The following is a 14299-nucleotide window of genomic DNA, read 5'->3' as shown; positions in this document are numbered from 1 at the left end:
CGACGAATCCGCATAGCGATGAGGTTTTTGCGATCGCAAAAGCGATCGCATAACGATGTTTTCAATGGTAAAACATTGCTTTGCGATGATCGGTAAGCGTTTCACTTACAGATTATCGCATAACGATGTTTTAAAAACAGCTGATCGGCGGTTCCAAAATGGCCACCAGAAAAATGGCCGCCCGCTGTGTTTTCGTGCCCTTTCCTCGCATACCGCGCAGCGAAAATGGTGGCCTCATGGAGGATTTCCGCAGAACGGTGAGTTTTTTGCCCATAGGAACGCATTGAAGGCGTTTCAATGCGTTCCTATGGGCTTCTTTGCCCCGCATAGCAACGAATCCGTATAGCGACAATTTTTTTGGAACGGATTATCGTCGCTATGCGGGGCACCACTGTATTTGAAAAGTGCTCTCCTATCTCCCCTCTGTCTCCTTTTTCTCAAGGCAAAACATGTCCAGTTCTTTCAGCCATTCCTCACATGGCTTGGTTTTCAGCCCCCAATCATTCTTGTCACCCTCCTCTGAACTTGTTCCAATCTGTCAGCATCCTTCTTGGGAGTGGGGTGTCCAGAACTGGACCCAATACTCAAGATGACATATCAGTAGTACTATACTTCTGCTCATCAATATATGGATTAGCAGTGCAATCTTATGCACTGTGTACCATGGGACTTACTCATATGTAAAGGAATACAGGGTTACCACCTAATCAACGCTAGAGAGAGATCAGACTAAGTTGTCTATATATATATTTGGCAGGAGGTTAAATATAAGCACTTTTGGAAGGTAGCGAAAATAATAATCAAGAATTTCTGGGAAAAGCAATGACTTCAATTGCTAAATTAGGCTTGCTTAATGACCCGAAGGATCCTTTTGATAAGAAAGAGAGGAACGTGTTGCAGCTTATGATTTCCCAGAGTATGAATCAATAAAACCTGGAAATCTGTTGGAACTCCTGGGCTGAGGCAATGACTGGACTAAAAATTTGGCACATTTCAGTTTTATGACCCAGTCATCAGCCATTAGGTATTGTAGAGCAGGAAACACACATGCAATGCAAATATTTGTGAATGAGAGACTTAATCGCCATTTATTACTGGAATTTTTGTAAGGCCAGACAAAAGTTCAAAGCTTACATCCATTGTTAATAATTTAAGGCTGTTCCGTTTCTTGTGTCCAGTTATGATTACAGCGAAACTAAAACCTTGCGTTAAGAACTGTCTAAGGGAATTATTTTTGAATAGTTTAGATCTTGTCAGACTACCCTTACCATTAGGTACTGTCTGGATTTCTCTGAGTTCAGATGCGTTTGTGTTATACAGAATAACTTATTAGGGTCCCCATACATACGTTTTAGAAACACTCTGTTTAGAAAACAACCACAAAATGTTGAAAAATAAGGATACAATCATTTTTTAAAATTTTCCAAGGTCCAAAAGTCTGCTGGCCTTTCCGAATGAGATTTAAAGCCGTTCTGCACCGAAACACACAAGGTGTGAGGGGAGCACTTTGAACCGCTTTGCTTCAAGGATGCTGGCGACGGGCGGTTTTTGGTGGTTTTTTTTTGCTCACAGTCCTCCCTATCAATGGATGGGGGACACGAGCTAAAGGGGCAGACGTGTGAGGGCACCCTTGTCTCTTGCTAACTGGGCTTCTGGCCATATGAAAGATGGCTGGCATGGATCTAAAGTGCCTCCTCTGAGGTCCTGATGCTGACAAGAGAAACAGCCAATAAAATCAACAGAAACTGAGAAAGGGGTTCTGGATCAGGGCTTCAAAACACTTCTTCTTTGGACGATAAGCTTCCAGGAGGCTCTAGCCAGCATCGTCTGGGAAGGCTGCCCGGCCCTTAGCATACTATAGCCATGCCAGCTGGAGAATCAGGGGAGCTGAAGCCCACATTTCTTCCTTTCTTTCAGTGATTTGCATACTGCCTGATGGGGTGCAATGCATTACTCCAGGTGGTTAACCATAACGCCTCCCTACAACCCCAGATCCAAGGGGAATGACCCCAAATCCAGTGAAACACACTGACAGCAGACTGGGGCCAACCGTCCTCGTTATTCATGGAACGGGTTGCCTGTTGATATTCCACCAGGCTGTCTCCCTTCTGACTGGCCGGAAAGGGGTGGAAACCAAGCTTTTCAAAGAGGTCTCTGGTAATGTTCCTCTCCCCCTTGAATATATTCACACCCCCATGTGTTTTTAAGCGAGTTTTCTCTGCCGTTGCCTCTGTGGCCTTTCCGTTGGTTTTTTAATTGGGTGCTAGAGATGGGCATGAATCACCCGGTGGACTGGCACCCACTCAGAGGCAGCACCCTGGCTCAGCTTTCTCCGGGCACTGCCTCGGGAGGGGCACCTGTTGGCAGAGGGTGGGCTGGGAACCGCCAAACACCCGTCTGGCCAATAAACATACTGCTGAACCGGCGGTTCATGCCCATCTCTATTGGGTGGATGGGTTATTATTTCTCCTTATCGCTATTGGTTGCCCAGAGTAGTGCCCTGCCCCAAGATGGGTGGGATAAAAATGCAATGAATGAATAAATGAATGAATCAATCAATGAATGAATGAATAAACAAAGGAGGGAGAAAAATATCTTTAAAGTAATAACTTTTCCAAGCTTTGTCTCAGATCACACCAAAGATCCGCCAAGCCCAGTGTTCTGTTTCCTACAAAGGTTCTTCAGATGTCCTGAGAAGCAACTCGAATGATGAGCATTTCATTTCAATGCCTGGATCACATTTTATGTTACAAAAACAAGAGCTAGCGATACCTTTTATTAGACCACTAAAATTGTGTACAGTAGGACCCCCATATCCATGGGATCACTATCTTATCCACAGGTTGGAAATATTAAAAATATTGAAAGAAAAAATTCCAGAAAAAAATATTTTCACATGTTTAACCAGAACTAGCCACTAGAGGGAGAAAGAGACCATACCATGAATATTTGTTCTAGTGGCCAGTTCTGGTAATGCTCATGAAATTTTTTTTCTGTTTTTTCCTTTTACCATTCTATATATGCTATATACAGTGGTGCCTCGCATTGCGAAGTTAATTCGTTACGCAAAAAATCGCTGTTGAACGAAAATGTCACTATGCGATATTAAAAAGAATATAGAAACGCATTAAAACCTGATTAATGCGTTCCTAGGGGCTTAAAACTCACCGTTCAGCAAAGACCCTCGATAGCGTGGCCATTTTCGGTGCCTTTTAAGCGTGGAATCCGTCCCAGAAAACAGCAGGCGGCCATTTTGAAACCGCCAATCAGCTGTGCGAAACTGGTCGCTTTGTGATGATCGGTTCCTGAAGCAGTGAACCGATCATCTCAAAGAGAAATTCCCCCATAGGGAACATCGCAAAGCGATTGCTTTTGCGATCGCAAAAAGTTCATCGCAAAGCGATTTTGTCACTAAACGGAGTGCTCCCTAAGCGAGGCACCACTGTACTGTACATATATAGTGTGTTTGCTATCATCTGTGGTTTTCGGTATCTGTGGTGGGCTTAAAAGTGAGCTCTAAAATGCAGACTGCAAACACCAGTCAGGAGTGTCGGTTTCACATTCCTCTCCCAGGGGGCACTGGTTCGATTCTCTCTCCCAGCTCACCAAACCAAGGGCTGCCAAGTTACAAAAAGTTTCAAAAATAAGACCAAAGCCGAGAACGTCCCAAAAGAAATACCACGATAAATTAACCAATAATAAAACCACTATAATAATTTACCAATAAAATTCAATTTAATAAACTAAAGAGGAAAACGATTCAAATAAAAAACCAATTACAACTCATAAACATTAAATTAATAAACTGCTACAATCCAAGCATCTCTGCAGCAAGAAGGGAAGAAGGTGAAGATGCATCTGGGAGCAAACAGCCTATCCTGCTTTCTGCTTTCCTAAAGCTGGTACTCTTGCAGTATACTGCACCAGACTTTGGAGGCTTTATATACCTCCCATGCTGCAACCTTACACCCATTGTTCAAAAAAATGCCAGGCTGAACAAAGGAGAATTTATTCTGAGCAGACACTGGTAGGACTGCACAGTAATAGAAACCAAGTGTCTCTTCCTTCCCACTTGCATGTTTATCTAATTTTCTTTTAAAGTCATGTAAATCATTGGCCATTGAAAACAACGTCGCAGCAAATTCCAATTAATTATATGTGTTGTGTGAATAACCCCCCCCCTTTTTGGTCTTTCCTAATCTGTGCTAAAAGCAGTGCTGCAAAAATAATAACTGTGTGCGATCAAGTCAGTTTTGACTTACACTGAGACCCTTTTCAGGGTTTTCCAAGTAAAGAATATGCAGAGGTATGCTTCTTCTGGGGCAGCCCTGGGATGGTGCAGTTGGCCCAAGGCCACCCAGGCTGGCTCTCCTTGCTCGCGGCTCCATGGGGAATAACCACTGAGCTATCCAGCACACCCACAATACCCAAAAGATATCACCTTGGCTGATTACCTGACCGTATCTCAGTAAAGAACTCAATCAGAAGACCTTAATTGTGATTTTAAAACCAGAGCCGTTTGCTTCCCTTCCCAAAAATTACACAGGGAATAATTTTTTAAAAAAGAATCCACCTTTCAAATATAGATTTTTTTGTGATTTTTAAAGTGTGCTTTAAAGATACTTTTTGCACTCTGTGTGACTATTTTTAAAAATATTACTGTAAATTTAATTGTTTTAAATTGTGTATTTATTGATTGCCTTTTTAACTTGTATTTTGTTGGCTGAAATCCCCTTTCTTAGGGGCAGAAAGTTGCCTCCAAATAGCTCACATATTAAATCAGTGAGACTGGGTGAGTCAACTAAGTCCCATGGGTCCACTGGGCCTGCTCAGTTGGGAGCAACTACACAAAGCAAGCCCATTTCAACCCCTGTGAACCAGCTTGATCCCCTTGATCAAAGAAAGGGAGTATAGAAATAAAACAGACGGACAGACCTTGGATCTCCACAGACGTTTCCTACATCCAGGCCTTCCATCTCCGTCCAGTGGACAAAACAGAGCCATGAACTGGAAGTCTGGAAAGGAGACCTCCGCCAATGTTTGCTTCCAGGCAAAGATATTTTTAGTTCCTGTGCCTTTGTATAAAGCTCTCGTGCTCTCGCTTACTGTAAACTTTGATGTCAGAAAAACCCGTGTAAAGCTTTTTTTTTTTTGGCTACAGGACTTGAAGTCACATATGTTCGGTTCCTTCGAAAAATCTTCCCTTCGGGTAAATTCACAAAATCCGCAGCTTCAAGGAAGCAGAAGTTCCTCCTTAGAACAAGGAAGAATCCCAAACTTTCTCTAACGTGGCATCTTCACTCAGCATGGCCATGCAGTGGGGCTAAGTCAACACTGGGCATATATGGAGGCTGCTTGGTTTGGGGGTCATGAAGAGTCTGACACGACTAAGCAACAACAGGTTTGGAAGAAGACTGACCACCGAAGAATGGATGCTTCTGAATTGTGGTGCTGGAGGAGACTCTTGAGAGTCCCCTGGACTGCAAGGAGAACAAACCTATCCATTCTAAAGGAAATCAACCCTGAGTGCTCACTGGAAGGACAGATCCTGAAACTGAGGCTCCAGTACTTTGGCCATCTCATGAGAAGAGAAGACTCCCTGGAAAAGACCCTGATGTTGGGAAAGAGTGAAGGCGAGAGGAGAAGGGGACGGCAGAGGACGAGATGGATGGACAGGGTCATCAAAGCGACCAAAATGAATTTGACCCAACTCCGGGAGGCAGTGGAAGACAGGAGGGCCTGGCGTGCTCTGGTCCATGGGGTCACGAAGAGTCGGACATGACTAAAGGACTAAACAACAACAAAACATAATTTATATCCTCCTCGCAAAACTGGGACTCAAGGGGGCTCAGGCATTGGAACAGGGGCTCCAAAGGAAAGCTACTTCACTGGCTAGTCCTTTTAAAAAATTCAGCAATTGATTCACCAAAACCTATTTGCAGCCTTCTGACTTCTTCCTTCCTTGCGGAACCCTAAAGAACACCAGCCGAGACTCCTCTCCGAAAACGGCCACCCCTTGAAAGAGGCAAGGCTGGGTGGCCATTGTGGGCATCTGTAGAGCTCCCGCCCTAGAAAGGATGGCGCCAGTGCCTACGTTACCGTCTTCCCAGTGCCCACACAAACACCACCGTTTCTGTTTGTTTACTCCAAGAGCAGACAACTGTGAGAGGTCTCGGGGCCCATTTCCTGCCCTCAGGGTCCTCCAAAAATTAAAACAAGTGAAGCCACAAAAAATTAAAACAAATGAAGCTGGAAACGGCTAGAACTGCCCTGGCGGTTTTTGGAAAAATTGGTGTTAGGAACACAGAGAGCCCTGCAACCTATTTAAAAGGCAAATCTAAGTGTAGGGAGCCGTCTGGATAGCTCAGTAGCTGAGCTTATCTGGCTACAGAGCCAGAGGTTGGGAGTTCGATTCCCCGCAGGGCCTCCAGGGAGAAGAGCCAGCCTGGGTAGCCTTGGGCCAGCTGCACAGTAGTCCCAGGAGAAAGGAATGAAAAACCACTTCTGAGTTATGGCTACTTTAGAAAACCCTGGAAAGGTTCACCATGTCAGAACCAACTTGATGGCACATTATTATTATTTTATATTAAGTGTATGGGAGCTCTGATTACATATTTATTTTTCGCTGCGGAAACTGTTCAGTTGGAAGAGAAGGGAGTAGACTGGTGTAGCCAAAGGCTACCAAAACGACCCTGGGGAGCTGCTTTCTGCCTAACCATTTCAGCCGGGAGGGCGGCTCTATTTTTTCGCTGGTGGTTTCGTTGTGCTTTCATTACACACTGTACTTTTTCTGCTACACTGCTCATTTTACTTTGCCTATTTCATTCCGGGCTATTTTATTAGCACTGTACTATGATTTTTGTTATTATCCGTTCCCTAGGAGGCGTTTTGTGCATCATCCAGAGAACCTAAGCATGAAAAATAAAATAAAGGAATACATTCAGACCCACTGTGAACGGTATTTCTCAGGCCAGCCCAAGGCACAGCGCAACGTCCTACCTGCAACGTCTCTCTGCAAACGTATGAAATCTGTAACTCCGACAGAGGACCCGTTACTGAAAGAAAACACAAACTTAGAACAGTGGATATACACAGTGGCACTGTCAAAGTGCATCAAAGTCATGGCAACTTCCTTTTTGATCACACAGTCCAACCAGGACTACGCCTTTCAGAATGCTTACAAGCAGAGCAGAGGGCAGGAGGATTCTGGGAGTTGTAGTCTGAAACTTCCAAACCCTAGCCTCTCCCTTGGTACCCGCTCTGTGCTCCCAGGGGTGTGCAACTGGTGTCCGGAGGTCAAGCACCTTTATGTCTGGCCACAGCAATATAATCATCCCCACCCACGGGCCTCCTCCACACACACCCCTTCTTGCAGTCTTTCCTTCCTAGGGAGCCTATCAGGCAAAAATCCAAAGAAACAAAACAAAACAGAAAAAAAGACAAAAACGTTGTGGCATACTTAAAGACTAACCATTGTCTTTTAATGTAAGATTCCGTGGACACGCCGGATGTTAAGAAACAGAATGAAACGAAATGAAATGTATGTGAAATATCAAAACTTCCTAGGAAAGAAGCGCAGTGCTCGCTCCTGACCAGGAGGGAAAAATCATTGGCAAGCCATGCCTCTTGTGCGCATGGTCTTGCTCACAGGTCTGAAAAGGCTGCACACTCCGACACGCTGTATTTCAGATCCCAAGTAAACGCTCTTCTGAAAAAGGACCGTGCGATCTTTTTTCGTCAGCCATTGCCTGCCTCTGTTACTGGCGATCATCCTCCTAGCAGCTGCAGCAAAGGTTGATGCTGCACCACTTCTTAGTGTGCTGTGCAAAAGCCTAAGGCTCGTGTGCTTTACTGCCTCTCCTCCCGCCAAGGAGACTGGAAGAATGCTACCAGTGACAGCAGACAGAGCAGGGAGAGCTGCCTCCCCTAAATATTCCAGATTTCTTTGGGTTTGATTAAGACCAAAACCACTGCATTGTGCCCCCAAAATAGCGCTAGATGGTCACTCCGCCTCTCAGCCTTCGTCTGATTAAAGAACAGGAAGGAATGCTTTGAACTGACCGAAGCTTCTGGGAAAAGTCTTCAAGGGCAGCCCCACATGCAGTGCTTTACAGTAATCTCATCTGGCAGTTATCCAATTTTTTTCACACCTTTCAACAGAGTGTGAACCCAAGCACTTTCACAGGGAATTGAGCCACAGAGCAGCTATGCTTAAAAAACCTGTGAAGTGTAAGTAAACACGGGTCGAACGGGGACTTTGTGAATATGTGGACCGAGCACTGGAGAAAGGGAGAGCCGGGTTCAAATTCCTTCCACCTATCCTGCCTCTCAGAATGGTTTAAGAGAACAAGAGGCAGAGTTCAACAGCTCCTTGAAAGAAAGATCACCATGAAATATATAAGTTTGCAGGTACCAGAGAGAGACCAAATCTTTATTGCGCCATCAACAGATCAATGCCATATTAAAAAAGGATGAAGACACCAACTTAATAGGTCAACAATATCATACCAGAAGTGCTTATCAATAAATTTGCACGTACCATTGTAGATATCTTGAAGGGACCCTCCACCACAGTACTCCATACAAATCCAGAGTTTCTCCCGGCTGTGAAATGAAGCAGGAATAATTAAAATTATTTGTAGCCGTTTGGGAACCACTCTTCTATTTCCATCCCATCTCAAGCAAAACTCAGGGCCTGAAGGTGTGTGAATGTGGGGGAACAACACGGTATTTCCCTGGCTGCACGCACAGACATTTTGTGAGGATTAAGTGGCTGCCGGCTGCCTTTATTCTCATTTTACAGGAAGACAAATGAGGCCAGATTGATTTTTCTCTGGATATTCCGCCGTTTGGCTCCACCTGTGTGAACATCTACAGAGATGCCGTCTTCCTCCACGCGTTCTGGACACGGGACATCTTGAAAAATGCACCCAGGAGGCAAAAGATCAAGTCCAGCCAGAGTCTGTGACATCTTCCCAAAGTCCTTGCCAATAAAAGGCACAATTCCAGAGGAATGGGAAATATGCCGCCTCAGCTTCAGCCAAAAGTATTTCAGGGGCAAGAAAAATGTATTCGCAAAGGCTTTCATGGCCTGGATCTAATGGTTGTTGTGGGTTTTTCAGGCTCTAATGACACCCATCAATCACAGTGACAGATAATCTGTCCCCCTTAATACAACAATACACCCACAACAAAACACCCGCTCATCACCACAATCGCCCATCTCCTGAAAAGGACAAAAGCTGATCCAATAAACACTCAACTCCCAAACAAACTGCACCAGAGCACAGAGTGCTGTCCTCTGAAGATACCGGCCACAGAGACTGGCGTAACGTTAGGAAGAACAACCTCCAGAACACGGCCAAAGAGCCCGAAAAACCCACAACAACGGCAAGAAAAATGCTTGCACGCTCAGCCTTGAACCTTTATTTATCAAACGGCCATCTGGCCACGTCTCTCTGAACAGACCTGAAAACTTACATCCACCAACAGGACAGGCAGCTGCACCTTCCAGACACATTTCCTAAAGCTTTTGCTTCTCTCTCCAGGAAGTTGGCACTGAAAATATTTATGCACCAAATGGAACGCAAAAAGGGCCTTACCTGAGATAGCTTCCAAAGTATGCAACTATATTGCAGTGTCTGCATTCCTTAACCATGTAGATTTCTTGCTGTATCAATGAGAAGTCATCGCCTGGAAAACAGATTGCAAATCACCATTGAGTGTTGTCACCTAGTTCAAGAAATCCTAGATGACTTTTGTGTGTGTGTGTGTGTGTGTGTGTGTGTGTGTGTGTGCAAACTCTCAGAAATTCCAACAGCTTGAGACATACCAAAGTCGTGAATACTCATCACTTAATCTCAGCGTGATGTGGGAGGCAGCAGGCGCCCGGATTGAGGCATGTAAGAGCATACTGAGCAAGGAAGGAAAGAAGGCGCACACCGCGACAGGAGCATGAAAATGCTTTCAACAAAACACCCATGGAATGAACAGCAAGACGCCGTCTGAGCTTTGGCACTGAACGGAGGCGAAGTCTCTTCCATTTTTCTTTGAAAACGGAGAGGCCCTCGCCGCGCATGGCTGGTTTTCCACTCTTCCCCTATTTTTATTTTCTCTCTCTCTCTGAAAGCAAGAAACCGTCCTCGGAAGGTCCAGCAGCCAGAGGGCTGGGCTGGCAGCCTGGAACGTCTGTAGCAGTGACTGTGGAAAGAATGCGCTCTGGCCCCCCAAAGGGCTGGGGAACATCTTACGAGGCCGGTCAGCTCCGACCGCCCCCCCCACTGGCTCTTTAAAGGGAAGGAGCGCTAAGGCTGTTCTGCAGGAAAACTGTGGGCATGCCAGGGAGAGACGTGATGGGGGCTCGCCGGGTCCCCAGTGGCAGGCTGAACTTTGAAGCAAGCAGATGCTTTGCCCGAGGGTTTAGTACAGCCCAGGATCGCCACTTCCCCACCCGCAAGTTCTCTGGCGTGGACAGGGAGAGCTTCTGGGACCAGGTGGAAGCACGACAAGAGCCCACTCAGGATAAGCAGCCGTGGCACACCAGCGGAGCACATCCTTTGCCCGCTAAGGGAGGGGTCAAATGCCCAGGATCACCACCCAAGAGGATCAGCACAGTGACATTATTGGTGTTTCAATTCCACAACAAACCGAAGCCCACCACTCTTACAAGGGCTTTAATTTGCTGGACCCGGATTAAGCAAATGCACAGGAGATGGGGAGACCACGCTTAGGAGCCACTATCAGCCAAATGCCGCCTTCAAGATCAGCAACTCTGCCCGTTTCACCATAAAAGAAATGTAGGTGAAAGCTGCAATGTTTACATCCTCCTTCATGGGCTTTCCCCCACTGGGTCCAGTCTTCTGAGGGGTCACTGTGGCAAACAGGACGCTTGGCTAGAGATGCACCTGGTTTGACTTAGCACGGCTCTATTATTATAATTATGATTCAAAAACACCGGGCCGAGTCACTCAAAACTATAAAAACATTGGTATTTTATAAACAGATACAAGTTCTAACCAAAAACCGATAAATATCAGCACAGTATGTATGCTGTTCCTAATAAGGCTGGAGTTTTTTTTGGGGGGGGGGGTTGGGTAGCTCTGATGGTGGTGTGATTTCTGAAATCTACAACTGATTATAACAGTGTGTGAAATTTCTTGATGTTGTTCCCGAAGCCCCAATGACGACAGGGACCCCTGAAATGTCCACAAGCGAGATGTCTCTATAATTCATTAGTTTATTTTCAACCCTGGCATCTCCTGGAATTGCCATGTCAACAATCCAGACCTTTCTTTGTTCTATCACTCCTAAGTCTGGTGTGTTATGTTCATAGTGTCTATCCGTTTGGATCCGGAAATTCCACAAGATCTTGACTTTGTCATTTTCTGGCACATTTCCCTTTCCAGGCAGCCATCCAAAAAACCAAGTCTCGCAACCCAACACAAAACAAGGATGTTTGAAAATGCGCATGGGCTTGGAAGAAGGTGCAATGGAATGGACACTGAGAAAGATTCGCGGTACTTTGGCCAGTCGGGGTTGTAAGACCTGTTGGCTTGTGGCCTTCATTTACACCTGGCCGAGCTCCAACTGGCCAAAGGAGTCACCTGTCCAGTTGCCCCCCCTCCACTTTAGCCAAGATAGCTACTGTGTTAAGTCCTGTCCTTACTTCCGTTTCTCACCCAGGATGAACACCGTACAAGGTGTGTAGCATAAGGAAGAGAATGCAAGGACAAGGTAGGGATGATAGGAGAGCACTTGAAAGGTAGTCACACAGAGGAGAAGCAGGATCTGTTCTCAGTCATCAGAGCACATAACCATGGGCTCAAGTGACAGGAAGTCAGATTTAGGTGGAATCCCAGGAAAAATGTCTTTACTGTTACAGCAGTACGACAACAGGACCCATGACCTCGGGAGGAGATGAACGCTCCAATGCTGGAGGCCTTCAAGAGAAAATTGGAGCACTATCTGTCAGATCGGCTCTGATTTGTATTCCTGCATCCAGTGGGGGTGGGTGAGTTTGGACTCGATGGCCCCCAACTCAATTATCTGGCAATGATAAATGCTAGTGGAGGGCAGAGGAAGGGAAAACGAAAGTCAGCTTTTGAGCCTGCTTTAGAGCAAAGACTGCAGCTGTTTGACGGTGTCTCCAGACAGTCCAATTGCAGCCACCAGCACCCCCTCCTTCCAAAAGACACAGACAGACGGGGTGGAAAAAGCCCCCAAGCAAACAAAAAGCCACACAGGGCATAACCTTGCAACAGCTCCACCCCGGAGCACGAGACAGGCCCGCCACATCCACCCCCCCTTTTTGTGTTGTTTAAACACAGATCAACATCTGCATGCCATGTTTTTCAGAATGCAGCCAAAAACACCCCTCCCCGTCAGTGTGCATGCATGCACGCACGCACACACACACACACACGCTACACACGGCACAAGGGCCTCATTCAAACTCTCGCAGCCCTCAAATGCAACCATTTGAAGTAGAGAGAGGAGCTGGAGAGCCACAGACCGCTCCGCTCTCAGCTGGCCTCCGCCCCGTCACCCTTTCTCTCCTCTTCCAAAACAGCCTGAGAGGAAAGGCAGGAATGTCAACCCTTCCACGCTAGACGGAAGCCATCCCCTTAATCTGATTCAGTGTCTCCGGAATGAGGGAAGACGCCATGCCTCGTCTGCTGGCACCTGGGGATCTGAAGCCAGACTAAACCCTGACGTTTCGCTGTCAGCAGCTGCCCTTCGGAGCTTGGGGAACGCCAAGCTCTCTGGATCTCTCCCATCCCTTCATGGCAGGGGTCCCCAACCTTTTTAACTCCGTGGACCGGATGGGGAAGGCGTGGCACCTCCTCGCACTTGTGCACCTGCGCAAAGGAGCGGGAGGGTGTTCATGCAGGTACTCGTGCAGATGCACAAGCGGTGGTGCGGTGCTCGTGCGGTCACATGGGCGCTCATGCACATTCGCAAACTGCATTGCAGCACTCGTGCAGCAACAAGGGCACATGCACAAACGGGTGGGTGAGCAGTTGCATGGGTGTTGGTGCGTATGCACATGCGCAAAGGGGCTGTGCGGGGGGGAGTGCGGGGGGGAGGTCTGTCTCCACGGCCCAGTTCGGCTTAGGCTATGGACCGGCACCGGGCTGTGGCCCGGGGGTTGGAAACCTCTGCTTTATGGTTTATTCAGTGCACAACAAAAAACAGATAAATTTCCAGGACAGTAGATGGTGAGTATATCCAGGGAATATGCACCGCTCCAGCTACAAAGCACCGGGCCAAAATCCCCTTGAGTCTTGGTTGAGCTCCATCCACTTTCCAATCCAAATCCACCACCTTTATGGCTCTCGGCCCACAGCTTGCAGAGAAAAAATATACAACTTCTCTGCCCAAGTCTTTATGAACGGAACACCAGCCAACACCTCTACAATTCAGGACAGATGTAAAGAGGACTGAGAGCATGGCCAGTGGTGTTAGCCACATACACACAAGTGGATCATTTCAAGTAGCTCATTTAGTGAGTCTCTGGACAAGCCAGAAACATGCCCATTCAGTACCGGTGCATTAAAGGTGTGATCACAGGAGTAAACAGCTCGCTTAAGCACCCGTTGGATAGCCAAGGCACACATGTGTGCTCAGGGTGCATTAACATCGGCTTTTCAGGCCAAGGGCTCTAAGCTCAAACCTGGTGACTCTGGTCTAAGACTGAAAGCTCCCCGGTTCCTCCCGCCCTCCCTGAGAGTACACCTTGACGGCATCAGAGATGCATCCGACCTTCCCCTAGGTATTGAGTTTGGGCATCGATGGCAGGCCAGAAGGTGCTTTCTGGCTCCCGATTCCAAGTTCCAGAACTCCCTCTAGAGCAGTGGTCCCCAACCTTGGGCTTCCAGATGTTCTTGGACCACAACTCCCAGAAGCCTTCACCACCACTTCTGCTAGCCAGGATTTCTGGGAGTTGAAGTCCAAGAACATCTGGAGGCCCAAGGTTGGGGATCACTGCTCTAGAGGACAGGCGGGCGAAGTGCACCCCTGGGGCTCTCTGTCCTCCCACGACCATTTCTGCATGGTTTCAAGAAAGAGGATGCCAAAATATTCAGACACAGCCTCTTTCAGGCCAAAGAGGGTAGATGATTGACTTTGGAAAACAGATCAAGGAGCACGGCATCATTTAACACCCCCTCCACATCATTTCTCATCACCCAAACTGGCCTTCCCGCCACTTCTCATTTTGCTTTGAGCATTTTTTGGCAGGCCGTGAAGCACTCAGAGGGCCCTGGAGGCAGGACATTGCCCCTTCGAACAGCCAAAGCTG

General features: G+C 47.0%; 1 protein-coding gene across 2 annotated transcripts in view; it reads right to left on the bottom strand.

Moving 5' to 3' along the window:
* Positions 1-14299, bottom strand: part of MAP4K5 (mitogen-activated protein kinase kinase kinase kinase 5) — a 116591-nt gene that overhangs the window by 53889 nt on the left and 48403 nt on the right. For both annotated transcript variants that reach the window (XM_078384326.1, XM_078384328.1), the window contains exons 3-5: positions 9603-9693; positions 8540-8604; positions 7000-7055 (exon numbers count right to left, since the gene is read on the bottom strand). In XM_078384326.1, the coding sequence (XP_078240452.1) occupies positions 7000-7055; positions 8540-8604; positions 9603-9693 (212 nt within the window). The remainder of the gene's footprint in view (positions 1-6999; positions 7056-8539; positions 8605-9602; positions 9694-14299) is intronic.

The sequence above is a fragment of the Pogona vitticeps genome, chromosome 1, assembly GCF_051106095.1.
Source record: "Pogona vitticeps strain Pit_001003342236 chromosome 1, PviZW2.1, whole genome shotgun sequence".
In the NCBI taxonomy this organism is placed as follows: Eukaryota; Metazoa; Chordata; class Lepidosauria; order Squamata; family Agamidae; genus Pogona; species Pogona vitticeps.
This window is presented reverse-complemented; position numbering and strand designations above follow the sequence as displayed.